The sequence below is a fragment of the Artemia franciscana genome, chromosome 2 (genome assembly GCF_032884065.1).
Source record: "Artemia franciscana chromosome 2, ASM3288406v1, whole genome shotgun sequence".
NCBI classification, from domain to species: Eukaryota; Metazoa; Arthropoda; class Branchiopoda; order Anostraca; family Artemiidae; genus Artemia; species Artemia franciscana.
The window spans coordinates 60707894-60733416 of record NC_088864.1 but is presented as its reverse complement, the minus strand read 5'-3'; the positions used below and the strand labels follow the sequence as shown (position 1 = coordinate 60733416).

The 25523-nt window shown below is 35.9% G+C and overlaps 1 protein-coding gene and 1 long non-coding RNA gene across 3 annotated transcripts in view; one reads left to right on the top strand and one right to left on the bottom strand.

Moving 5' to 3' along the window:
* Window positions 1-530: 530 nt before the first annotated feature.
* LOC136043886 (uncharacterized) overlaps window positions 531-25523 on the top strand; it is a 166621-nt gene continuing 141628 nt past the window's right edge. The window contains exon 1 of the long non-coding RNA XR_010621745.1: window positions 531-1649. This is a non-coding gene — a long non-coding RNA (uncharacterized LOC136043886). The remainder of the gene's footprint in view (window positions 1650-25523) is intronic.
* The window catches only part of LOC136043883 (protein tramtrack, beta isoform-like), a 58849-nt gene continuing 36975 nt past the window's right edge, over window positions 3650-25523 (bottom strand). Inside the window, exons 6-7 of one of the 2 annotated variants that reach the window (XM_065728890.1) lie at window positions 12617-12806; window positions 5937-6073 (exon numbers count right to left, since the gene is read on the bottom strand). In XM_065728890.1, coding sequence (XP_065584962.1) covers window positions 6070-6073; window positions 12617-12806 — 194 coding nt within the window. In that variant the 3' untranslated portion in view covers window positions 5937-6069. Of the gene's footprint in view, window positions 6074-12616; window positions 12807-25523 lie in introns of both variants that reach the window. The other variant, XM_065728888.1, reaches the window with a different exon arrangement.

Here is a 25523-nt window from a genome sequence, read left to right as displayed (position 1 = left end):
AAAAAAAAAACAAAAACTAATAAAAAAACTAAAAAATCTAAAAATCTAAATAAACTAAAAAAGAAAAAAAAAAGGAAAAAAATAAAGGAGAAAAACAAAACTAAAAAACGAATGTATATACAGACCGGGACACCGGGATACAAATGACGACCGGGACACAGGGAATATAAATGACGACCGGGACACAGGGACACAACTACAACGGGGACACCGGGGGAAACAGGGGGATATAAATGACGACGTGGACACCGGGACAGGGAATGGTCGATTAGCAATCACCATCAACAAAGCTCAAGGGCAATCATTAGAATCATGAGGTATAGATCTGAATACAGATTGTTTTCCCATGGACCATTATATGTTGCATGTTCAAGAGTCGGTAAACCTGACAATCTATTTATATGCAAAGACAATGGGACAGCAAAGAATGTTGTATATTCGCAAGTTTTACGTAGTTAAAACCATATATATATATATATATATATATATATATATATATATATATATATATATATATATATATATATAGATATCTTCTATATATATAAAAATAAGTTGTCTGTCTGTGGATGTGTGGATCAGGTGACGTCACCTGAAAAAACTGGATCAGGTGACGTCAAAACTGAAAAAACTAAAAAAAGGCAAAAACTACAAAAAAAACTAAAAACTAATAAAAAAAATAAAAAAGCTAAAAAACTAAAAAAACTAAAAAAAGGCAAAAACTACAAAAAAAACTAAAAACTAATAAAAAAGCTAAAAAACTAAAAAAACTAAAAAAAGGCAAAAACTACAAAAAAAACTAAAAACTAATAAAAAAAATAAAAAAGCTAAAAAACTAAAAAAACTAAAAAAACTAAAAAAAGGTAAAAAACTAAAAAAACTAAAAAATAAAAAAAACTAAAAAAAAAACTGAAAAAACTAAAAAAAGGCAAAAACTACAAAAAAAAACTAAAAACTAATAAAAAAAGAAAAAAAGAAAAAAAACTAAAAAAACTAAAAAAACTAAAAAAAGGTAAAAAACTAAAAAAAAATAAAAAATAAAAAAAAACTAAAAAAAAGGAAAAAACTGAAAAATAAGCTAAAATAAAGGTAAAAACCAATAAAAAACTAAAAAGAAAAAAAGGAAAAAACTAAAAAAAATTTTCATCTAAAAAACTAAAAAAAACTAAAAAAGGTAAAAACTAAAAGAACTAAAAAAGAAAAAAATAAATGACGAAACTCAAAGAGAAAGCGACCAGGACAAAAGGAATGTTCGATTAGCAATCAACAAAGCACCGGGACACAGGGAGTATAAATGACGACCAGGACATAAGTAAAAAAAAAACTATCTATATATATAAAAATAAGTTGTCTGTGGATCTGTGGATCGTGGATCAGGTGACGTCACCTGAAAAAACTGGATCAGGTGACGTCAAAACTGAAAAAACTAAAAAAAGGCAAAAACTACAAAAAAAAACTAAAAACATAAAAAAAATAAAAAAGCTAAAAAACTAAAAAAACTAAAAAAAGGCAAAAACTACAAAAAAAACTAAAAACTAATAAAAAAGCTAAAAAACTAAAAAAACTAAAAAAAAGGCAAAAACTACAAAAAAAACTAAAAACTAATAAAAAAAATAAAAAAGCAAAAAAACTAAAAAAACTAAAAAAAGGTAAAAAACTAAAAAAACTAAAAACTAAAAAAAACTAAAAAAAAGGAAAAAACTGAAAAATAAGCTAAAATAAAGGTAAAAACCAATAAAAAACTAAAAAAAAACTGAAAAAACTAAAAAAAGGCAAAAAAACAAAGCACCGGGACACAGGGAGTATAAATGACGACCAGGACATAAGTAAAAAAAAAAATTAACAAAACTAAAAAGAAGGTAAAAACTACAAAAAAACTAAAAAGAAAAAAAAACTAAAAACTAATAAAAAACTAAAAAATCTAAAAATCTAAATAAACTAAAAAAGAAAAAAAAAGGAAAAAAATAAAGGAGAAAAACAAAACTAAAAAACGAATGTATATACAGACCGGTACACCGGGATACAAATGACGACCGGGACACAGGGAATATAAATGACGACCGGGACACAGGGACACAACTACAACGGGGACACCGGGGGAAACAGGGGGATATAAATGACGACCGGGACAAAAAAACTAAAAAGAAAAAAAAACTAAAAACTAATAAAAAAACTAAAAAATCTAAAAATCTAAATAAGCTAAAAAAGAAAAAAAAAGGAAAAAAATAAAGGAGAAAAACAAAACTAAAAAACGAATGTATATACAGACCGGGACACCGGGATACAAATGACGACCGGGACACAGGGAATATAAATGACGACCGGGACACAACTACAACGGGGACACCGGGGGAAACAGGGGGATGTAAATGACGACCGGGACACCGGGACAGGGAATGGTCGATTAGCAATCACCATCAACAAAGCTCAAGGGCAATCATTAGAATCATGAGGTATAGATCTGAATACAGATTGTTTTCCCATGGACCATTATATGTTGCATGTTCAAGAGTCGGTAAACCTGACAATCTATTTATATGCAAAGACAATGGGACAGCAAAGAATGTTGTATATTCGCAAGTTTTACGTAGTTAAAACCATATATATATATATATATATATATATATATATATATATATATATATATATATATATATTATTTTTATATATAGATATATATATATATATCTATATTCACAGGTGGGACATAGGGACACAACTACAATGGCGCGTAACTATTATGGCGCGTAACGACTTACGCGCGCGGGGGGGCTTGGGGGGGGGGGGCGCGAAGCGCCCCCACCAACTAGGTGTTGGGGTGGCGCGAAGCGCCACCCCAACAGCTAGTATATATATATATATATATAAGGTAAGGTAAAGGATACGGCATTAGACTTTACAGTCCCTACCGGCGGTGCTGATCTCCGTTTCATGGCGTGTCATTTCATTCTTAAAGAAGATGTTCCAAATGAAAAATTAAATTTTGAAGCTTCATTATTAGTGTTAAAAACGGTTTGAACATTACACTGTGGTTAAAGGTGAGAGACTGATTTACCAGACTTGCTTTGGCTACAGAGAAAAGAGAACCGGTGAAGAGAACATTACACCGTTTTTAGAGGTGAGAGACTGATTTACCAGACTTGCTTTGGCTACAGAGAAAAGAGAACCGGTGAAGAGAACATTACACCGTTTTTAGAGGTGAGAGACTGATTTACCAGACTTACTTTGGCTACAGAGAAAAGAAAACCAGTAAAGACAACATTACACCGTTTTTAGAGGTGAGAGACTGATTTACCAGACTTGCTTTGGCTACAGAGAAAAGAGAAACGGTAAAGAGAACATTACACCGTTTTTAGAGGTGAGAGACTGATTTACCAGACTTGCTTTGGCTACAGAGAAAAGAGAACCGGTAAAGAAAACATTACACCGTTTTTAGAGGTGAGAGACTGATTTACCAGACTTGCTTTTGGTAAAGAGAAAAGAGAACCGGTAAAGAGAACAATACACCATTTTTACAGATGAGAGACTGATTTACCAGACTTACTTTGGCTAAAGAGAAAAGAGAACCGGTAAAGAGACCATTACACCGTTTTTAGAGGTGAGGGACTGATTTACCAGATTTGCTTTTGCTAAAGAGAAAAGAGACCGGTAAAGAGAACATTACACCGTTTTTAGAGGTGAGAGACTGATTTACCAGACTTGCTTTTGGTTAAGAGAAAAGAGAACCGGTAAAGAGAACATTACACCGTTTTTAGAGGTGAGAGACTGATTTACCAGACTTGCTTTTGGTAAAGAGAAAAGAGAACCGGTAAAGAGAACATTACACCGTTTTTAGAGGTAAGAGACTGATTTACCAGACTTGCTTTTGGTTAAGAGAAAAGAGAACCGGTAAAGAGAACATTACACCATTTTTAGAGATGAGAGACTGACTTACCAGACTTGCTTTGGCTAAAGAGAAAAGAGAACCGGTAAAGCGAACATTACACCATTTTTAGAGATGAGAGACTGACTTACCAGACTTGCTTTGGCTAAAGAGAAAAGAGAACCGGTAAAGCGAACATTACACCGTTTTTAGAGGTGAGACTGATTTACCAGACTTGCTTTTGGTAAAGAGAAAATAGAACCGGTAAAGAGAACATTACACCGTTTTTAGAGGTGAGAGACTGATTTACCAGACTTGCTTTTGGTAAAGAGAAAAGAGAACCGGTAAAGAGAACATTACACCGTTTTTAGAGGTGAGAGACTGATTTACCAGACTTGCTTTTGGTTAAGAGAAAAGGGAACCGGTAAAGAGAACATTACACCGTTTTTAGAGGTGAGAGACTGATTTACCAGACTTGCTTATGGTAAAGAGAAAAGAGAACCGGCAAAGAGAACATTACACCGTTTTTAGAGGTAAGAGACTGATTTACCAGACTTACTTTTGGCAAAGAGAAAAGAGAACCGGTAAAGAGAACATTACACCGTTTTTAGAGATGAGAGACTGATTTACCAGACTTGCTTTTGGTAAAGAGAAAAGAGAACCGGTAAAGAGAACATTACACCGTTTTTAGAGGTGAGAGATTGTTTTACCAGACTTGCTTTTGATTGAGCAAGTCTGAAAGACCCTCTGTTCATAAAGAGTGGCTTTGAATCAATTAGAATGCAGGATCCGATTTCTTTACTTTTAAGAATCTAGAAGATGGATAGAACTTACAAGCTGTTTATCTCCATATAACTATTTTTGTTAAAAATAATCATACTTTCATAACATCGAGGTGGCACTTTAAATTATAATTCCATCTGTTTTTATGTTTGTGTCCCGCTTTAGATATTTTGCATTTATAGTTTTGAAATGCTATCAAACCAAGAACGTACATTTGTATATTTAGTCCTTGCCATTTCAAAAGATGACTTAACCGTAAAAAATGACTCCATGGCTCCTTACGGTTTCGTAACTACATATTCTACTCTAAGGTTTAAAAAAAGAGTACTCAGTTGGTTTTGAACAAAAATCAGTCATTCCGACTTATACTAACACTTCAACCATTTCTAACAGCACAATACCTTTCTATTTATAGATAAAATTAAATTTCATATAAATATATAACTAACAGACAACTTTTTATATTAAGACAATGAAGATTGAACTAAAAAATTCCTTAACATTTTGACTTTACATCCAGAAGCTTTTTTAAGAAAAAACGATAAAAAAACGTTGATCTAGATTGAAAAGCTAGATTATACATGAAAATAAAATTTAAAAAATGGAAAAATGCTACAAAGAAAGAAGAAGCAAAAGAAACGCAAAAGAACTCAAGTATAGAACTAGTTACTGAACGAACAGAAATCATTCCGTATATGAGGTGTGTTACCCCCCCCCCCCTCAATACCTTGCTCTTGACGCTAAAGTTTGAGTTTTGTCCTTATTTTTTAAGAATGACTCATGAAAGAAAAAGCCCGTTTAATTAAAATAAAAGGCTTTTTTGAAAGTAGTAAAAAAATTTAGCGTGAAGGGAGAGGTATTGAGGAGGGGTTACCCAATTCATATAAGGAATAAATATAGTTTTACAAAGCGCAAGACGCAAGTCCTTACTAAGTATTACTCAGATCCGAGACTTTACGCTCTTTTTAGTTTGAATATAGCGTTCTTTCATGTTTTTACATTATTTTCTTGTTTTGTAGCTTTTTAGTGAATATTTTCCGTCTTTTCTTTCTTCTAAGCATGAAATATAAATAAAATATACGAAAAACAAATATCCGTATATTTTTTTTTACAGGATAAAAAAAAGTTTTAACTTTTTCCTATGCATTAATATACTATCGTTTTGTTCAAACTGGTAATTCATCTTTGGGATTAGAAAATCAGGGTATACGGCACTTGTACTCTAAGTAGGATATCCTCTTCTTCTTCTATTAGAGAAATGCGACTCAACACCAAATTTCCGCGCAAAATAATGGACACTAGTCCTTGGTATAGAATACTTCAAAGCCACTTCCGTAATAGTGTGTCCTTCTTGGATTTCGGTCATCGCAGCTTTAATGACATTACTGTTATACTTTGGTTTCCTTCGTCTGCAACTTGGTTCACTATCTAAAATAAGAAAGGGCACTTAAAAAGGGCACTAAAACTTCCAAATTCCAATAAAATGAGCTCCATCCGATCCAAAGCTTATACGACTACCCGTTCCCTAAGAACCTCATATTCCCCGGGCATACCTTACAACCCTTGCCCATAGGCTCTGGGGGATTGTGTCGACCTTGAAGACATTTTATATGATTTTTGGACTATTGGTAACAAAACGGGTATATTAAAATTTCACTGGGATGCGTTTTGAGAAAAGAGGATGTCAGGGATGGGGACTAGTTGCTCTCTATCATGTTTGACTCTTATCAGGGAACTAGAACTACACATTTCAAATTAAATGAGCCTCTTCTAAACCTCACACGACTATGCCTTCCATAAAAACCTTATATGCCTCTGGGGCATAACTTATAACCCCACCCCCAGATTCTGGAGGATTCTTTCCACCCCTAAGGCCTTATTATATGATTTTTAGACCCTTTTTGAACAAATGACTGTTTCAAAATTTTTATCGGACGCACTTGTAGACAATACGAAGTTGGCAGTGGGACGGCTGTCCACGATCCCTTCGAGTCTTAAAAAGGGAGGTTAACACCTGATTTCCAATCCAAAGAGCCCACTCTAGAGTTAATACGACCACCATCTCCATAAAAATCTTATATGCCCTCGGAAAATAACTTACAAATCTTGCGCTGAGGGCTGTGGGGTGTCATCCCCAAAAACATAATTTCCAGACCTTTCAACTACGCTGAACAAAATAGCTATTCTTTCTTTGGTCAATACTCACTTATCTTCATCCAGCTAAAATCATAAAGACAGACTATCAAACTATCAAAAACATGAAAATGAATTCAACTTAACTTTAAAGGGATTACTAATTTTCATATGGATATTCAAGATATTTATAAATTTGAAAACAAATATAATATTAACATTTTTTACTAATATGTTTTGGGAATTGATGGGCTTGGGGGGAGGGGGCTTGTTTTCCTCCAATCACTTTCGACTATTAAAAAAGCCCTTTCGATTTCCAATCGAATGAGCCTTTTTTGAAGTTTCTATGACAGCAAATGGCTATGTCAAAACTTCTATCAGACGCATTTTGAGAAAATACGAGTGAGGGAGTATCCGCCCTCCAATTACTTTGAATCTTAAAAAGGGTACTAGTACTTCTGATTAAAAATCAAATGAACCCCTTCGAAGTTTATAAGATCACCCTTTTTATAAAAAACCTTATATGCCCCCAGGTCATAACTCACAACCTTGTCCTAAGGGCTGTGAGAGGGGGTTGTCATTTCTCAAAGAAATAATTTCTGGATCTATTGACTACGTTGTACATGCCAATCTAAAAAAATTGATTGGATATGTTTTGGGAAATGGTGATTTTAGGAGGGGGGATAGTAGCCCTCCAATCATTTTCGACAAATAAAAGAGCACTAGCCCTTTCAATTTCCAATCGAATGAGGTCTTTTTGAAGTTTCCAAGACAACAGGTCGCCATCTCAAAATTACTATCAGATGCATTTCGGGAAAATACGAGGTAAGGGGGGAGGGAGTTTCCACCCCCCGATCACTCTGAATTTTATAAAAGGTACTAGAACTTCCGATTGCTAATCTAACGAGACCCCTCTAAATTTTATACGGCCACTCTTTCTGCAAAAACATTATACAACTTACAACAAAACCCCAGACATAACTTACAACTCTGGCCCTGAGGGCTGTGAGGTTGTCATCCTCAAAGACATAATTTCCGAACCTTTCAACTACGCTTAACAAAATGGCTATTTAAAATTTTGATTGAATATATTTGTGGAAATGGTGGGCGTGAGAAGGGGGTTAATCATTTTCGATTCTTAAAAGGGGCACTAGCCCCTTCAATTTCCAGTCGATTGAGCCTTTTCGAAGTTTCTACGGCAACAATTGGCCAATCTCAAAATTTCTATCAGATGCAGTTCGGGAAATGCGAGGTAGGGAGGGGGTATCCACCCTCTAAACATTCTGAATCTTATACAGGGCACTAGGAATTATGATTACCAATCCAATCAGCCTCCTCCAAAGTTTATACGATCACCCTTTCTATATAAACCTTATATGCCCCCAGGACATAACTTTAAACCCTTGCCCTGAAAGCTGTGGAAAGGGGGGCTATCATCCTCAAAGACATAATTTCAGGACTTTTCAAATGCGTTGAACAAAATGGCCATCTCAAAATTTTGATTGGATGTGTTATGAGATATGGGGGTCGTGGTAGGGGGGTTAATTGCCCTCCAATCACATTTGACTATTAAATAGCGTATTAGCCGCTTCAATTTCCAATCGAATGAGCGCTTTCCATAGTTTCTTTGACAATAAATGGATATCTCAAAATTTCTATCAGATACAATTCGGGAAAATACGAGGTGTGTGGGGGGGTATCTAGCCTCCGATCACTCTAAATTCTTAAAAAGGGCGCTAAAACTTCTGATTGCCAATCCAATGAGGCTGTTCCGATGTTTATACAACCAAATTTTCTATATATACCTTATATGCTCCCAAGGTATAACTTACAACCCTTTCGATTACGTTGAACAAAATGGCTATCTCAAAATTTTGATTGAATATTTTTGGGGAAATGGTGGGCGTGGGAGGTGGGTTAGTCGCCCTCCAATCGCTTTCGACTATTAAAAAGGGCACTAGCACCTTCAATTTCCAACCGAATGGTCTCTTTTCGAAGTTTCTAAGACAACAAATGGCCATCTCAAAATTTCTTTTAGTTGCATTTCCGGAAAATACGAGGTGTGGGAGGGTGCCACCCTCCGGTCACTCTAAATGTTAAAAAGGGCATTAGAATTTCGGATTATCAATCCAATGATCTCCCTCCAAAGTTTATACGATCACCCTTTCTATATAAACCTTATATGCCCCTGGGACATAACTTAAAACCCTTGCCCTGAAAGCCTATACAACACTATATTTCAGAGCCTATACAACATTTATCTATAGAACTAGCTCAAATCAACTGACAAGTGATATTTCCCTATATTAGTAGAATTTTAAAAACTTATTTTTTCAGTGGAAACTGAGTTTACTTGAGTTCTTTTTTTTAAAGAAATTTTGTATGGCAAAAGATATTAGTGTCATGGAAAGTGAAAGACGTTTTAGAGCCTTATAAATTTGTCTTTTATTTTATGTAGGCTGTTAGAGGACTTTTCTGCTTCTAAAACGCCAAACTTTTATTTCAGGAAGCGTTTCATTCTATAGCTTCTCGACTATATTTAACTAGCGTTTTCGTTTCATTTGCGCCATCTCCTCCGGAGTTCCTCCCTCACAAAATAGTAATTTTGCAAACATGGTTGACGGTTCAAAGAGATTAATATATCACAAAAGTCTGAAGTACTAATGGAATTAACATATATAGAAATATAAAAACTGTCCGCTTAGCTGTATGAATAATTATGCCTTTAAGACACTAATATGCTGAGCAAATTAGTGTTATAAACTAAATTAACTATAAATTTATTTTGTTTATTTATTTTATTTATAAACTAATTAAATTCTATTTAATTTATAAACTAAATATGTTAACTTAGCACTGCAATCTACCACCTGCAGTCTCAACTGATGCTAGAGGTGGCAGTGAGACTTTTGAAATAGCACCAATCAAGTTCCTTTTCTCGTAATTTGTCTAACCCGTGGTTCCCACTGCTGCGATTTCGCGCAAAATCCTGCGACAAATGACACAAGTGTGACGAACGACGCAAAACCATCCGTTTTGCTGCAATGTCGGATACGTTGGATAATTTCAACTCTTACGACAAATCGCATGTGTTGTGCACAGATAAAGTGCAATAGCCTTTTTCTGAATTTGGCTTAACACTCTCACTGCTTCTATAAAACCAGTGGGGTCCACAAGTTTTTCTGGATGACAACTTGTTTGATAGGTGGTAATTCCAGGGACTGGTGGCCCATCCTTCTACTAACACTCTCATTTGGCTTAACACTCATTGCTCCTCACTTAACACTCATTGCTTCTGTAAAACCAGTGGGGTCCACAAGTTTTTCTGGATGACCACTTGTTTGATAGGTGGTAATTCCAGGGACCGGTGGCCCATCCTTCTACTAACACTCTCATTTGGCTTAACACTCATCGCTCCTCACTTAACACTCATTGCTTCTGTAAAACCAGTGGGGTCCACAAGTTTTTCTGGATGACCACTTGTTTGATAGGTGGCAATTCCAGGGACTGATGGCCCATCCTTCTACTAACACTATCATTTGGCTTAACACTCATTGCTCCTCACTTAACACTCATTGCTTCTGTAAAACCAGTGGGGTCCACAAGTTTTTCTGAATGACCACTTATTTGATGGTGGTAATTCCAGGGACTGATGGCCCACCCTTTTGCTAACACTCTCATTTGGCTTAACACTCATTGCTCCTCACTTAACACTCATTGCTTATGTAAAACCAGTGGGGTCCACAAGTTTTTCTGGATGACCACTTGTTTGATAGGTGGTAATTCCAGGGACTGGTGGCCCATCCTTCTACTAACACTCTCATTTGGTTTAACACTCATTGCTCCTCACTTAACAATCATTGCTTCTGTAAAACCAGTGGGGTCCACAAGTTTTTCTGGATGACCACTTGTTTGATAGGTGGTAATTCCAGGGACTGGCGGCCCATCCTTCTACCAACACTCTCATTTGGCTTAACACTCATTGCTCCTCACTTAACACTCATTGCTTCTGTAAAACCAGTGGGGTCCACAAGTTTTTCTGGATGACCACTTGTTTGATAGGTGGTAATTCCAGGGACTGGTGGCCCATCCTTCTACTAACACTCTCATTTGGCTTAACACTCATTGCTCCTCACTTAACACTCATTGCTTCTGTAAAACCAGTGGAGTCCACAAGTTTTTCTGGATGACCACTTATTTGATGGTGGTAATTCCAGGGACTGATGGCCCATCCTTCTGCTAACACTCTCATTGCTTCAGTTTGGGAACCTGATTTGAATTCTTCTAGAGTTTGTCGCAGCGACGCAAAAGTCTGCGTTTCTTTGTGAACCTCCATCCGATTCTGTCGTACGTCTGTTCTGCCAGAAAGAAATCGTATCGGGATTGACGCAGCAGTGGGAACCAGGGGTAAGGTAAATAGGTCGTCTATAATGAAAGATCTCGAAGTCAATTTTCCAGCGTTTTTTAAACGAACCCAATACGAGAACTATCAACCCTACAACATCAACTGGTGACATATGAGAAACCCCTTCGATATGATAAACCCATTTTGATCTGTCAAATATATAGTTGGAATATATTTTTCCGGTTATAAGATACTTTCCGTGCTGAACCAAAATAGCGTTCGGCTCTATATATATTTTTATCAGTTCAGCATCAATTTATCATCTTATTTTCACATCTGGCACCTGATGGCTGTGAGGCACAATACATTATTACTGAATGTTTTTTTTCTTAATAAAAACTGGACTGATATGATTTATCGTCAACTGCCAGGTTCACTTCGCCGCTGCGCTGCCTGTTCTCAAAAAAGTGATTTTAAAACAACACAGGAAATCCGTGGCCATTGATAGACTGTCGGATTTCTCCGAAAAATGGCAACTAAGAGAAACCTTTTTCCTTCTTTACTTTTGGCTCATCAGTTGTGATCTGAGTGTCATCACTTTCCGGTTACAAGATACCGTGCTTGGTTCCGTGCTGAATCAAGATAGCGCTCGGCTCTATATATTTTTATCATTTCAGCCTCAATTTATCATCTTATTTCCACATCTGGCACCAGATGGCTGTGAGGCGCAATAAATTATCACAGCACCAGATGGCTGTGACCAGGACCGGATTTAAAGCTTCGGTGCTCCTTGGTCCAAGCGTTTTTGCCGCTCCGTTTTGCGAATTTTTTGGGGAGATCCCCGCAAATTTGGGCATAGTGGAAGTGCTTTACAGATCACAACGGATGAGCCAAAGGTAATGAAGGAAAGAGGTGACTCCCAGCTGCCATTTTTCGGAGAAATCTGACAGTCTACAAGTGGCCACGGAATTCCTGTGTTGTTTTGTTTTAAAATCACTCTTCTGCGAATAGTCAGCGCAGCGGTGGTGTGAATCTTTGACGATAAATCATATCAGTCCAGTTTTTATTTAAAAAAAACATTCAGTGATAACTTATTGCGCCTCTAGGCCCAGGCTTATTGGTAAATCAAGGCCTGGCTATGACAGTTCTTGAAATAGACTACAGACGAGCGTCATTTATTTATTTCATATAAATATAAATTGGCTATCTAGAATAGAAATTCTACAAGTTCATTTTACAAGCGGTTGTTTTTTGAACAACCAAATATGACTACAACCAGCCCTGGTCAAACAATTGGTGTAGTTTAAAAACGATATAGAATCATTCTGGTACAAAAGAAGACAACAATGTACAATCACAGGTCATATTGAAGTTTTATGTTCAGTGGGTTATCAAATTAACTTTTTATTTTCTTATTACAATTTGATTTTGAAAGGCCAAATAAGCAAGGACTAAAGGATACTTGCAATAAAACTGGGAAAAAATTATTCTACCTCTTTGTAAAATATCCGAAATGAGATTCAACTCCAAATTTCTTTGCAAAATACTGCAGACTACTCCTCGGTATGGAATACTTCAAAGCTGCCTCTCTGAAGCTGTGCCCTGTTTGGACTTCAATCAAAGCAGCTTTAATGATACTATTATTGTATTTTGGTTTCCTTCGTGTATAGCCTGGCTTCACATCTAAAAGTGAAATTTTTATGCGATTTTAGTGAACTGTCTTAGGGCGTGTTACGACACGCAAGAAATATTTATGAAGGTAAAGATTTCTTGCTAATTGGGGAACGTCTGTTTGCATAGGTTAAAGTTTTTATTTTCGTAGAATATTAAGAGAACTTTATATTATGCGATTGTTATTTCAAGTTCAGTTTAAGCGTTTGGACGGGGTTGTTGGGCTTGTTACGACACGCAAGAAATATTGATGAAAGTAAAGATTTTTTGCTATTTGGGGAATTCTGTTTGCATAGGGTAAAGTTTTTATTTCCATAGAAGATTACGAGAACTTTATATTACACAATAATATTTTTTATTTCAAGTTCTGTTTGAGTGTTTGAATGTTAACTTTCCCTTCAAATCTAATAAATTTCTAATAAAATCTAATAAAATAATTAAATTTTTCATATAAATCCATAACAAGTTTGGACTATTTTTAGCACACCCAAGAAAGATTGAAAAATTATCCAAAACTAAAACATCTTTTTATTTCTTGATTTGAGACTAAGTCTTTACTTTAATTTAGAAATGTGGTTTTTAAAACCCAGCAAAACTATCATTTTTTGAATGGTTTGGATTCTTGATTGAAAATCAATAATGTCATTTATCTTAAGTTAGGAACAAGTTTATTTTCCTATTTGTTGAGAATGAGAGATCAAGATTAGGTCTAAAGTATCAACTACCCCTCAATTTCGAAAACTTACAAGTTATCTGAATGATCTTCCTGGGGGCGTTACCCCAAAATTTTCTCTCTTGACATTTTCAAGAAGGTTCAACAGTTATCTAAAACCTCGATAAGAAACTAGAGGCAAATCAGATATTTAATTACATCTGACACTGAGAATTTAGGAATAAAAAAAAGTGAATCACCTACAAAAATAATTAAAAAAAGATAGTTCTTTCAGCTTTTACTAGCCGGCAAATCAGATATTTATTACATCTGGCGCCGACAATTCAGGAATAAAAAAAAGTGAATAACCTACAAAAATAGTTTAAAAAAGATGATTCTTTGAGGTTTTACTAGCGGTCTATGTTAATATTTTGCAAATTATTTGGTGATTTTCATTCCTATCTTAAATTACCCTTGTTTCTCTCTTTCTTCTTCTACTTTTTGAGAAGTCTATTTTTGTTGTTATTGGTTTGTTTCTTGGGACACAGGACACGAATCGAGCATTACCTCACTGTCTTTTTTTTAAGGTGGCATTTTGTTTACTATGTGGATTCAATAAAAGCCAAAACTTTAGGAAAGGTTTCTTTTCGATGAAATTCTTTATAGTCATGGAATTTATATTCAATTTTATTCTTCTACATTAGTAATTGTGATCATCGCAAGCTAGTCCACTTTGGCCTTTCTCCTTCGAAGAGATGCAAGCTAGAATGCCTGTAGCATTGTCAGACGCTAAACTAAAGTTTTTTTTTCACTAATTTTCTTTTTTTTAGAACTTTATATTTCAAGAATAATAAATTTGCGAACTACCAACAACACCAATAAGCCAAAAAACTACTGCAAAGCCTATAACTAGAAAGCCCCTATAACTAGAAGTGCAAAAACCAAGATTTTCATGTTGGTTAACGGTTACATAGGCTGTGATTCTAATGCGGAATATCGAGATCAAACAGTTCGCTGCAACAAATTATAAGTTCTTAACAATCTCAGAAAAGTCGAAATAACGATCATTAGAACGGAGATTAAAAGTTGCAGGACCCTTTTTAAGGAGCAAAACAGATTATTTAGCACAAAATTAGCATTTTATGCCATTTTGTGACAGAGAACAACCATTTTAGCTCGAAGGGTACTAAAAGGCTTTCAAGCGAAAACCATGAGATAGCCAACCATTCTAACATTATTGTACCAAGCAAAGATCAAGCTTCCCAATTACAGAGACAGTAATGCCTCGTGTTGGTAAATTCGTTCCTGAAAATGCACATAGTCATAACAAAAGGAAATATTTGCTAATACGTTGATTTGTTTGCTACTTTAAAAGTTATGTAATATGGTGCATGCTTTCTCATCAGCTGTTATTGTAAGTGAATGGTGAATCTTTGAGTAGATGGTGGGAGTGTGCTTAAAGCCTCAAAATGTATTTTCTGTCCACGTTTTCAAACTCTCCTTGAGTCTTCATATAAGTATAGAAGAAGGTTTGGGAGAAGAAGAGGGCTAGCATTATCCTCTAATCTCAATTCATCCTTGGGATATGAAAATGTTTAATGTTTCTGTGTAATATAACGGAGATCAGATCCCCGGAAGGCAATTACTCGTACTTCTTAGTCAATCTGTATAGCTGTGTACTTGCATCATTGATCAACGATCCTACAGTTGCCACTATTTTCACTTTGTCAAATTATGTTCTTTACCCTTTATTAAATAAAAAAAAGGAGAGCCAAAATCAAACATGCATAAATTCAAAAACGTTTAGAAATGAAAAAAAAAAGTAGTTTTTTTAACTGAAAGTAAGGAGCGACATTAAAACTTAAAACGAACAGAAATTACTCCGTGTATGAAAGGGGATGTTCCCTTCTCAACGCCCCGCTCTTTACGCTAAAGTTTGACTCTTTCTCTCAGTTCTACTTTATTAAACAGTAAAAAACTTTAGCGTAAAGAGCGGGGCGTTGAGAAGGGAACATTCCCTTTCATACACGGAGTAATTTCTGTTCGTTTTAAGTTTTAATGTCGCTCCTTACTTTCAGTTAAAAAAAACTAGTTTTTTTTATTTCATTTCTGAACGTTTTTGAATTTATGCATGTTTGATTTTGGCTCTCCGCACATAAATTATTAAAATGAAATTGTAACCTGCTATGATAACTCAACCTCAAAAAAAAAAAAAAAAAAAAATCAAAGGAAATGAAAATATAAAAACACACTATATATTATACACAATATATTCTACCAATATTTTGGAATATCTGTAGATTATTCTGAAATCCTTTATTTTTCTCATTCTTTTTATTTGTCTTACTTTCCCTTTGACTGCTCAATTTTAAATACGGGGAGAATTTTCCAGTGGGAATCAGCCTAGAGCAAACTCAGGGAGAGGGCAAGCTTCACAAGGAGATTTGTTATCACTGGGATTTTAATGGGATAAATTTTTCATTTTTTTTAAATTATGTACATTTTTAATACCTTCAAGCTTCTCAGGGAAGGAAAACGGAGGTGCACGCCAACGTTCGCAGGGAACATCCCTATGAAAAATGTTTTATTGAAGAAAATACAATGAAAACGACGGAAACAATGAGCCTATGAATAATTCTCTGCATTTCAGACTCCCTCCTAATAAATTTATTGGAGGAATGCCCTTTTTTAAGGATGATTATCATTTTTGAAGGATTATAACAAGAATATTAAACTCGAGTTTAGAATCCGGGAATTTAAGGAGGTATTGGTAGCCTCCCTTTCCATTTAAGAGAGCCTTGGATGAGACAGTTCGCAGTAACAAAATTCAAGCGAAGAGCCACCCTTGCTAATAGAAACCAAAACTCTAAAAATTAAGTTTCCTTTAATATATATGCAAAAAAATTTGTTATACTAAAGAGGTAAAAAGCATTATTTTAAAGTTGCTCAGCATTTCTAATTGCATATGAAAATTTGTGTAATTTTTGAAACAGGAACCACCTCTGCTAAAAAGGGGTTGGATCTTGACTGAGATTATGCAACAAAATTCACCATGCATGAGAACTCCCAATAGAAGAATTACAGTCTTTCACTTCGAAAACAAAGGGAAAAAATTAGTTTTTTTGCATGAGTAGCTCTGACTTATCTCTTTTTTCTCTACTGTGATAGCAGGGAACTGAAACATCTTAGAGAGCTATTTAAGTACTTACATGACAGCTATTGTTTATAACTAAGCGTTTTTTTGCTTTCTTTTATTTGTCGTGATAATGATATCACAAAGTGCTCTATGACACAAAAAAGATCATTTTTTAGCATCATTTCTCGATTGGAAAGGCTGGGAAACACGAAAAGAATATGAAACCAATCTCCACGGTATAAATTCCTAAACCTTAAGCTTACATCCCTCCCCCTCGTATGTTCTCCTTACTCAGTTACATAAATCATATGTTGACTAGCAGAACTAATGCTAAATCGTAGTATATTGTTTAATGGCTCATTTCAAAGCTCTAGATTATATCTACGTACTTTTTGTAAATTTATCTTAGTAACGTACGTACTTTTTGTAAATTTATCTTAGTAATCTACGTACTTTTTGTAAATTTATCTTAGTAACGCCATCGTAAAGTAGCATACGAAACCAAAAATGCTTTTTGGTGTTGTCTGAAGCTAAAAGACAAAGAACAATAAAAAGGGCACTGTTATAATACCATAGTAGAAAACCCTCAACAGGAGGTTTTGAACCAAGCAGCTTGAAAAACGAGGATAATTGAAATAAAAAGTGGCGGTAGGGAGTGAGTTCCGTGTTTATTAATAACTTTTCAGCTTACTAGCAGGGCTGGCAGGCTAAAAATGATAATTTCGAGAAGGAACTTGAAACGCCAAAGGACATCCTTTGTATTTTTACTTCTCGAGTAATAACAGGACACAAAAACATCGTAAAAAGCTGTCGAAGAGCTAATTCAAAAGCTAATGCTTTTGTAAGTTTAGAGATAATTTGTCTTCACGACGTCATCGTAAGGTGGTATAAGATACCAACAATGAGACGTACTATGTCATTTACCATTGAAATTTTCATTGCCAAAACTATTAACCGAATGCTCCTCTTTCAGTGCCCTTAATAGGTGAAAATTGAAAAACGAGCTTCGAAAAAAACTCCTAGTAAAAAAATTTTTCCACTCAAACTCAAAACTTATTCGAAAATAAAGGCAAGTGTTCATGTTTACCAGTAAAAATACTACTACTACTAACTACTAATAACTCACTGCAGCACCAAGCCGCCTGAGGCCAACACAGCTACGCACGCTCCTCCTCCAACTTAATCTATTTAAAGCCTCCCTCTTTACACCCTCCCAGGAAGTTCCCATTGCCTTTAACGAAAGTAAAACAGTTCAACCACCCAGACAATGACTAAGCTACAAAATTTTTTTTTGTAGTTTCACATTTTTTGGGAATTTGGAAAGAGCTTCAATCTCAGATGCGCATATTTTTTCCCACTGTGGCAGAAAAATTATAATTTCTGAATTTCCAGGAATTTTCGTAATGTATTTCACATAACACAGTATTTCATAGATAATTGAATCTTTTATCGACAACTCTTCAAGGATGCCAAGGATACTTGGATTTTTTATGCGATTAAATAAAAAAACAAGTTTTTTAAATGAAAGTAAGGAGCGACATTAAAACTTAAAACGAACAGAAATTACTCCGTATATGAAAGGGGCTTTTTCAACGCCTCGCTCTTTACGCTAAAGTTTGACTCTTTCTCTTAACTCTACTTCTTAAAACAGTAAAAAACTTTAGCGTAAAGAGAAGAGCGTTAAGAGTGGGGCGTTAAGAGCGGGGCGTTATTTCAACCGAGACATACCAGTTTTGGTGGCCTCATTTCAACCAAACTGATGCGAAATAATAGTTAGTGCTCTAATTAAACTATTTCGGGGTTCAGACTTGAGATTATTTCTACAAGAAATGGTGGGTCGTTTTTTGGACATCAGGACTTGAACCAGAAAAGATTGGTATATTTCAAAAATGAAAACTAATTTCCATGTCGTACCCTTATGGAGTCCAAATTGATCCAACCTTTGTGGCAGGAAGTCTGTAAATTCCGTCCACTAGGACATATACCAAAATGCGGATCTAAGCTTAATCCAATGAAAGATAAAAGCTGCGGCCGTACTTGCGTGTTTTAGGGTCTGGAACAATTCCTTCCTCTATGGGGGGTGTGGCTTTCCGGGGTTTAAAACTGCATCCAGTATTTCGCTTCTCCCTGCGCATAAGGTTGTTTTTGAGGTTGCGTAATTGCACAACAAATACCAAAAGGCAAATTTACAGGGTCGACCGCAACGAGATACGCAGGAAAAGTGACTTTGGTGCCTTTTCTATTCAGAAAAAAATGACAAAAAGTGAGTATTCAGAACAAAGGCGCAGGGAATGTCACTACTAGTCACTACTTTTCCCTGTCACTACTACGATCTAGTCACTACTTTTGTTCTTATATTTTGACTCCGGGAGAGTCCTCCAGTTTGTCTACGGATGAGCAGGGTAAATCCCAATATTTCATTCATTCTTTTGTATCATTGATTATAAGAAGCGAATAGGAAAGTTATAACAAGGTTGTACTACTGCACTATCGGCTCACACATCTTGGTTACCTAATAAAGGGCAAATCCCGACCCATAGTAACCGAGGGTAAAATGTGCTTAAACAAACTATTTACCTGAGTAAAATCAAATATTATTCAGGGTTCTAGGCGTTTACCCCGAAAAAATACCCCCCCCCCTTGACGCTATTGACACTGATGTGACAATTGCAAAGCCCAATTCACATAAACACCCTGTCGAATACTTGAGATCCGTCAAGGGTGGGGACCAAATCTAAGTGAACAATCGGTTTTACACCGCAATAAATCTGTGCGGGTATCATCTCATATTTTTGTTTTGGTAACCTTACATAATCACAAAAACACCAAATTTTAAGCAATCTGGGATGAATGTCTATATTAACTTTCAACACCTTTTATGGGAAAAAGTTCAGAACCTAAAAGATAGAAAAGGATGGTAACACTCGTAAACTATATATCAGCTCTTCACAAATTTGAATTGAACACTCGAATTGTCTTTTTCATATATTTCGCTAACTGAGCTTCCACTCACTCAATCAAACCTTTCCGTGAAAGTGCTTCTTCAAATTTCGTTAGAGTTCTTTTTTTTTTTTTCGTTGGAAAGTGCTAAGGAACGGAAAAAAGAGGAATTTACACACCACAAGTACCTTAAAAACTTAGAAGAAACAAAACCTGCAAATCCATTTTTGCTGAAAAGACTTCCATATGAATTTCTGCAATTTTTGGCAGTAACGGGCGCCAAATTAAAAAAAAAATCGAGCAAGAAAAAAATGTATGCGAACAATCATCAAAATTAAACTAAAAACATATGACACCAAAAAGTTTAAGAAGGTTTAGCTTTCCTTTGAAAGGACAGTTTGCGCTGGGAACAAAAAAATTTTTATTGTTTAATTTTTACGGACGAAAGTGTGGTCAAATTCTACAAATTTGTTTTTCCTATCTTCCAAGTGTGAAACTACCACAAATCACCATTAATAAACAAATGGAACCCAAAACAAACAGAAATTACAATAAGTAACCTAGTCAGACTCAAAACGAGCAAAAATTAAAAGGAATAAGGCTGACAACACTCATGTCTTCTCAAGACTGAAACATAATTTGCACTTCACTAAAAAAAAAAAAAAAAAAAAGAAAAAAAAAAAAGTGTATTGTCAGTTTAATATAGATAGTCTGATATTTATTCCTTCTAGTCTTAATACTTCTTTATTTATTAAAGTAAAAAAGTGAAAACTTTTAAAATGTATTTTGTTTTCAGTAAAGTGCAAATTATGTTCTGGTCTTGAGAACTTAGTTTTTTTGCCTTTTAGATTATTTGACTTTATTTCTACTCATTTTTGGTTTAATGACGCTCTTTAAACCAACAACAGCTAAGAGCTCATATGGCACTTGTGACGAGGCGAGAAGAGCTAAGAGCCAAGAGATCATATGGTATGAGCTCTAACAAAATTCTATGAATCAATAGATTGATTTAAAAAGGAAAATAAGAGGCTTAATGCCGGTCAGGATTTAAAATAAGAGCTCTGAGTCACGATGTCCTTCTAAATATCAAAATTCATTAAGATCCAATAACCCACTCGTAAGTTATAAATACCTAATTTTTTCTAATTTTTCCTCTCCCTTTAGCCCCCTAGATGGTCGAATCTGGGAAAACGACTTAATCAAGTCAAATTGTGCAGCTCCCTGACACGCCTACCAATTTTCATCGTCCTAGCACGTCCAGAAGCACCAAACTTGCCAAATCACTGAACCCCTCCCCCAAACTCCCCCAAAGAGAGCGAATTCAGGACGATTCTGTCAATCACGTATCAAGGACATTTGTTTATTCTATCCACCAAGCTTCATCCCAATTCTTCCACTCCAAGATTTCCCCCTCCAACTCCCCCCAATGTCAAAAGATCTGGTCGGGATTTGAAATAAGAGCTCTGAGACATGAATTCCTTCTAAAAAAACAAATTTCATTAAGATCCGATCATCTATTCGTAAGATAAAAATACCCCAATTTTCACGTTTTCCAAGAATTCCGGTTTCCCCCTCCAACTCCCCCCAATGTCACAGGATCTGGTCGGAATTTAAAATTAGATTTTTAAAGCACAAGATTCTTCTAAATATCAAATTTCATTAAGATCTGGTCACCCTTTCGGAAGTTACAAATACCTCGATTTTCAAAATTACCCCTCCCCCCTTCAATTCCACCAAAGAGAGCAGATCCGGTCCGGTTATGTCAGTCACGTATCTTAGACAGGTTTCTATTCTTCCCATCCAGTTTCATCCTGATCTCACCGCTTTAAGTATTTTCTAAGGTTTCCGGTCCCCCCAACTGCCCCCTTCCAATTACGCTTGATCCGGTTGAGATTTAAAATAAGAGATCTGAGTTACGAGGTCCTTCTAAATATGAAGTTTCATGAAGATCCGATCACTCCTTCGTAAGATAAAAATACGTCATTTTTTTCTTATTTTTCAGAATTAACCCCCCCCCCCAATAGAGCGGATCCGTTCCAATTATGTAAATCACGTATGTAAGACTTTTGCTTATTTTTACCACCAAGTTTCATCCTGATCCCTCCAATCTAAGCGTTTTCCATGATTTTAGGGTCCCCCACCCCAAACGTCCCCCAATGTCACCAGATCCGGTCAGGATTTAAAATAAGAGCTTTGAGACACGATATCCTTCTAAATATCAAATTTCATTCAGATCCGATCACCCATTCGTAAGTTACAAATACCTCATTTTTTCTAATTTTTCAGAATTAACCCCTCCCCCAACTACCCCAAAGAGAGCGGATCCGTTCTGGTTATGTCATTCATGTATCTAGGACTCGCGATTATTTTTCCCACCTAGTTTCATCCCAATCCCTCCACTCTAAGTGTTTTCCAAGTTTTAGGTTTCCCCCTCCCAACTCCCAACTCCCCCCCAAAGTCACCAGATCCGGTCGGGTTTAAAATAAGAGCTTTGAGCCACGATATCCTTCTAAATATCAAATTTCATTGAGATCCGATCACCCGTTCGTAAGTTAAAAATACCTCATTTTTTCAAATTTTTCAGAAATAGCCCCCCCCCCCAACTACCCCAAAGAGAGCGGATCCGTTCCGTTTATGTGAATCATCTATCTAGGACTTGTGTTTATTTTTCCCACCAAGTTTCATCCCGATCCCTCCACTCTAAGTGTTTTCCAGGTTTCAGGTTTCCCCCTCCCAACCCCCCCCCAATGTCACCAGATCCGGTCGGGACTTAAAATAAGAGCTCTAAGACACGATATCCTTCTAAAGATCAAATTTCATTGAGATCCGATCACCCGTTCGTAAGTTAAAAATACCTCATTTTTTCTAATTTTTCAGAATTACCACCCCCCCACCCCCGAATACCCCAAAGAGAGCGGATCCGTCCCGATTATGTCAATCATGTATCTGGGACTTATGCTTATTTTTCTCATCAAGTCTCATCCCGATCCCTCCACTCTAAGTGTTTTCCAAGATTTTAGGTTTCCCCCTCCAACTCCCCCCAATGTCATCAGATCCGGTCGGAATTTAAAATAAGAGCTCTGAGACACAATATCATTCCAAACATCAAATTTCATTAAGATCCCATCACCCGCTCATAAGTTAAAAATACTTCTTTTTCTATTTTTCCGAATTAACCGGCCCCCTACTCCCCCCCAGATGGTCAAATCGGGAAAACGACTATTTCTAATTTAATCTGGTCTGGTCCCTGATATATGTCACTTGGTTAATACCAAGTGCCATAAAAACTTGTTTCGCATGTCTCCCATTAACAGACACTATCTGTAAGTAATTAAATAATAAAAAAAAACAAGTTCTTCGACTGAAAGTAAGGATCAAAATCAAAGCTTAAAACGAACAGATATTACGTATATGAAAGGGGTCGCCTCCTCCTTAAGACCTTGCTTTTTACGCTAAAGTTTTTTTTTATAGAATTTCAAAACAAAGCTTCTTATTCTAATTAAACATTCATTGTGTTTCAGGAATCTTTCTTAAAGACTTAGGACAAATTCAAAACTTTCGTATAGAGCAATGTCTTGTGGAAGGGACAACTCCTTTCATATACGTAATAATTCCTGTTCTATCCAAGTTTTGATGTTGCTCCTTACTTTCAGTTGGGGAAACTTGTTTTTTTAATTTAATTTTTGATCATTTTAAAATAATACCGGGAAATCCGGCTCTCTCTCCGTGAAAAATTCCGGTGCTTGTGTATTATACACCACTCACACAAGTTTACGATGTGTAAAACTCAAGAACAAACCGGTTTCTTCGTTACTTTTGAACCGAATTTGGACTATATATTTGCACATTAGGGGGAGGGGGGTAAAGTATAGCCGGTCCACATGCAAAATGTGTTAGGTACAATCATTCTGCATATTGTGAATTAAGAATTGTTTTCTGACTTCAAACTGCCAAATAATTTACCCCTCCACCCTTTTATGTGCAAATATATAGTCCAAACTATTTATTTGCATCTATTCTGTCACCTGTCCTTGTCTTGTCTCAAGCCAAGCTGAAAGAAACTAACGAAGATACCTGTCTGTTCTAAAGTTTTACACAGCGTAAACTTGAGTGAGTGGCGTATAATACTCAAGTACCAAAATTCCTTCCCCCTACGGAAAAAAACTCAAATAAAATTCTCAATTTTGGAAAGCCTTATTTTCCACGGTGGATTTTCCTTGGGGGATATTTTCCGCAGGAGTTATTTTCTGCGGGGGAGGGCTGTATTTTCTGGGGGAGGGGGTATTTTCCGAGGGGTAAGCACCGGCCACCATTATTCACAATAAAATCCGATTCAAGGGTGGTAACTGTTAGCCACAAGAGCATGAAATCCGTCAAAGATGGACCCGATTCAAAAATAGTACAAATGGTCATCCATAGACAAAACCTAGAAATCCGGGTTCGCAGCCCCCTCCCCACTCTCAGAAGTCACATTTGAAATAAGTATACAATTTATTCTACAATATAAAAATTCCCTTTGTCCATAAAGCTCTTTGTTAAAAGCCAGTTTTTCAATTTTCAGCAACTGAACACTGACGGATTTGGAGGGCAAAATCACGGGAGGAGGGAGGATGGCAGAAAATTAAAAACTTTCGACAAGGTAGTGCATACATCGTCCATTTTACGACTGAAGGTTGGGGTCAATAAAAGGTTTAAAGCAGGTTTTTATTTGTTTTATGTTGCGAAGTGTATTTTTCAGTATATTCCCTTCTTTGGTGGTCATTTCAGAAAAGCAAATAATCCTAAACAAGATTAGAGGAAAAATTTTCTTATTTTTACTCTCTTTTCGGGAGGTCCAGACTTACAGAATTCTTTCAAAATTTGCTGGAGGACCCTTGCCCTCCTTCTGAGGGAGGTCTTTAAGCTCCGAGTCGCTTAATTGGAGTGAGGGATGACAAACTTGCAACTAATTTGGACCCATATACCTTTATACTATAGCTTTACCATATGATTTTAGGACCCATATAATTTTACCAACATGACTTAGTGACGGTTTTACATCAATTCCAGTTAACTGAATATATTAAATCAAATGAGGAGAAACAAATAGGACTTATGATTTGGCAAAGTGGGGAAATTTAAAAAAAAACTGATGCTGCGTGAATGAGATTCTACAAGTTGAGACTCAACTATAACGTTTTGTTGATTGATTTGAAGGGTGCAAGTCTTAACAGGAGGGAAAGGGCTCACCCCACCCCCCAAATCTGCCAGACGAACCGATAAGGGTTAAGGGCACGATCAAAAGCTTGTGATTAAAGATAAATGCACAACTTATACAAAATTAATCTTGAACCATTTAAACATGCTGCTTTAGAATTTCAAATTATTTCTTTTTTTTCATTCTCCTGTGTCATATAACCATTACTAATTTCTCACAGATAACAGCCCGTTGCTCAATGTATTTTTACATTACATTTGTACCTTACTGAAATAAACAATAACTAATTCGATTTTCGAAAGGGCAAAAAAGTGACTTAGTGACAATTTCAAAGAAAAAGTGGAAAAAAGTGACAGGCTAAAATAAAGGTGACAAAAAGTGATTTTATTGACTGTGGTCAACCCCTGAATATCACACCATCCCATAAAACACAGTTCAACTTGTTAGCCACACACATACTTGACGGGCCTTGGTGCCAGGAAGCTTGTTGCTTTCATAATTACAGCATGTATATTTATTGCATTTATTTAGACAAACAGCAGGGAGAAAATCTTCTGGGAGAATTCTAGGAGAAAAAGGTACAAAAACTTTAAAACCGACGTATCCTTTTGCTTCTACTACTGTATGGTTGCGGCACCAATTCTTTGTTAAGAAAGCATAGTGCAGAGCTGCTCTGTCATCTGGTTCACATTCAATAAAAAGGGGAATAAAACCAGAAGATATAAATCAATTTCTTCCTGACGTCCTGGATCGTAATTTTAAAGGTGTCTTTATCAGCATAGAAATATTAGAAGATACGTGTAA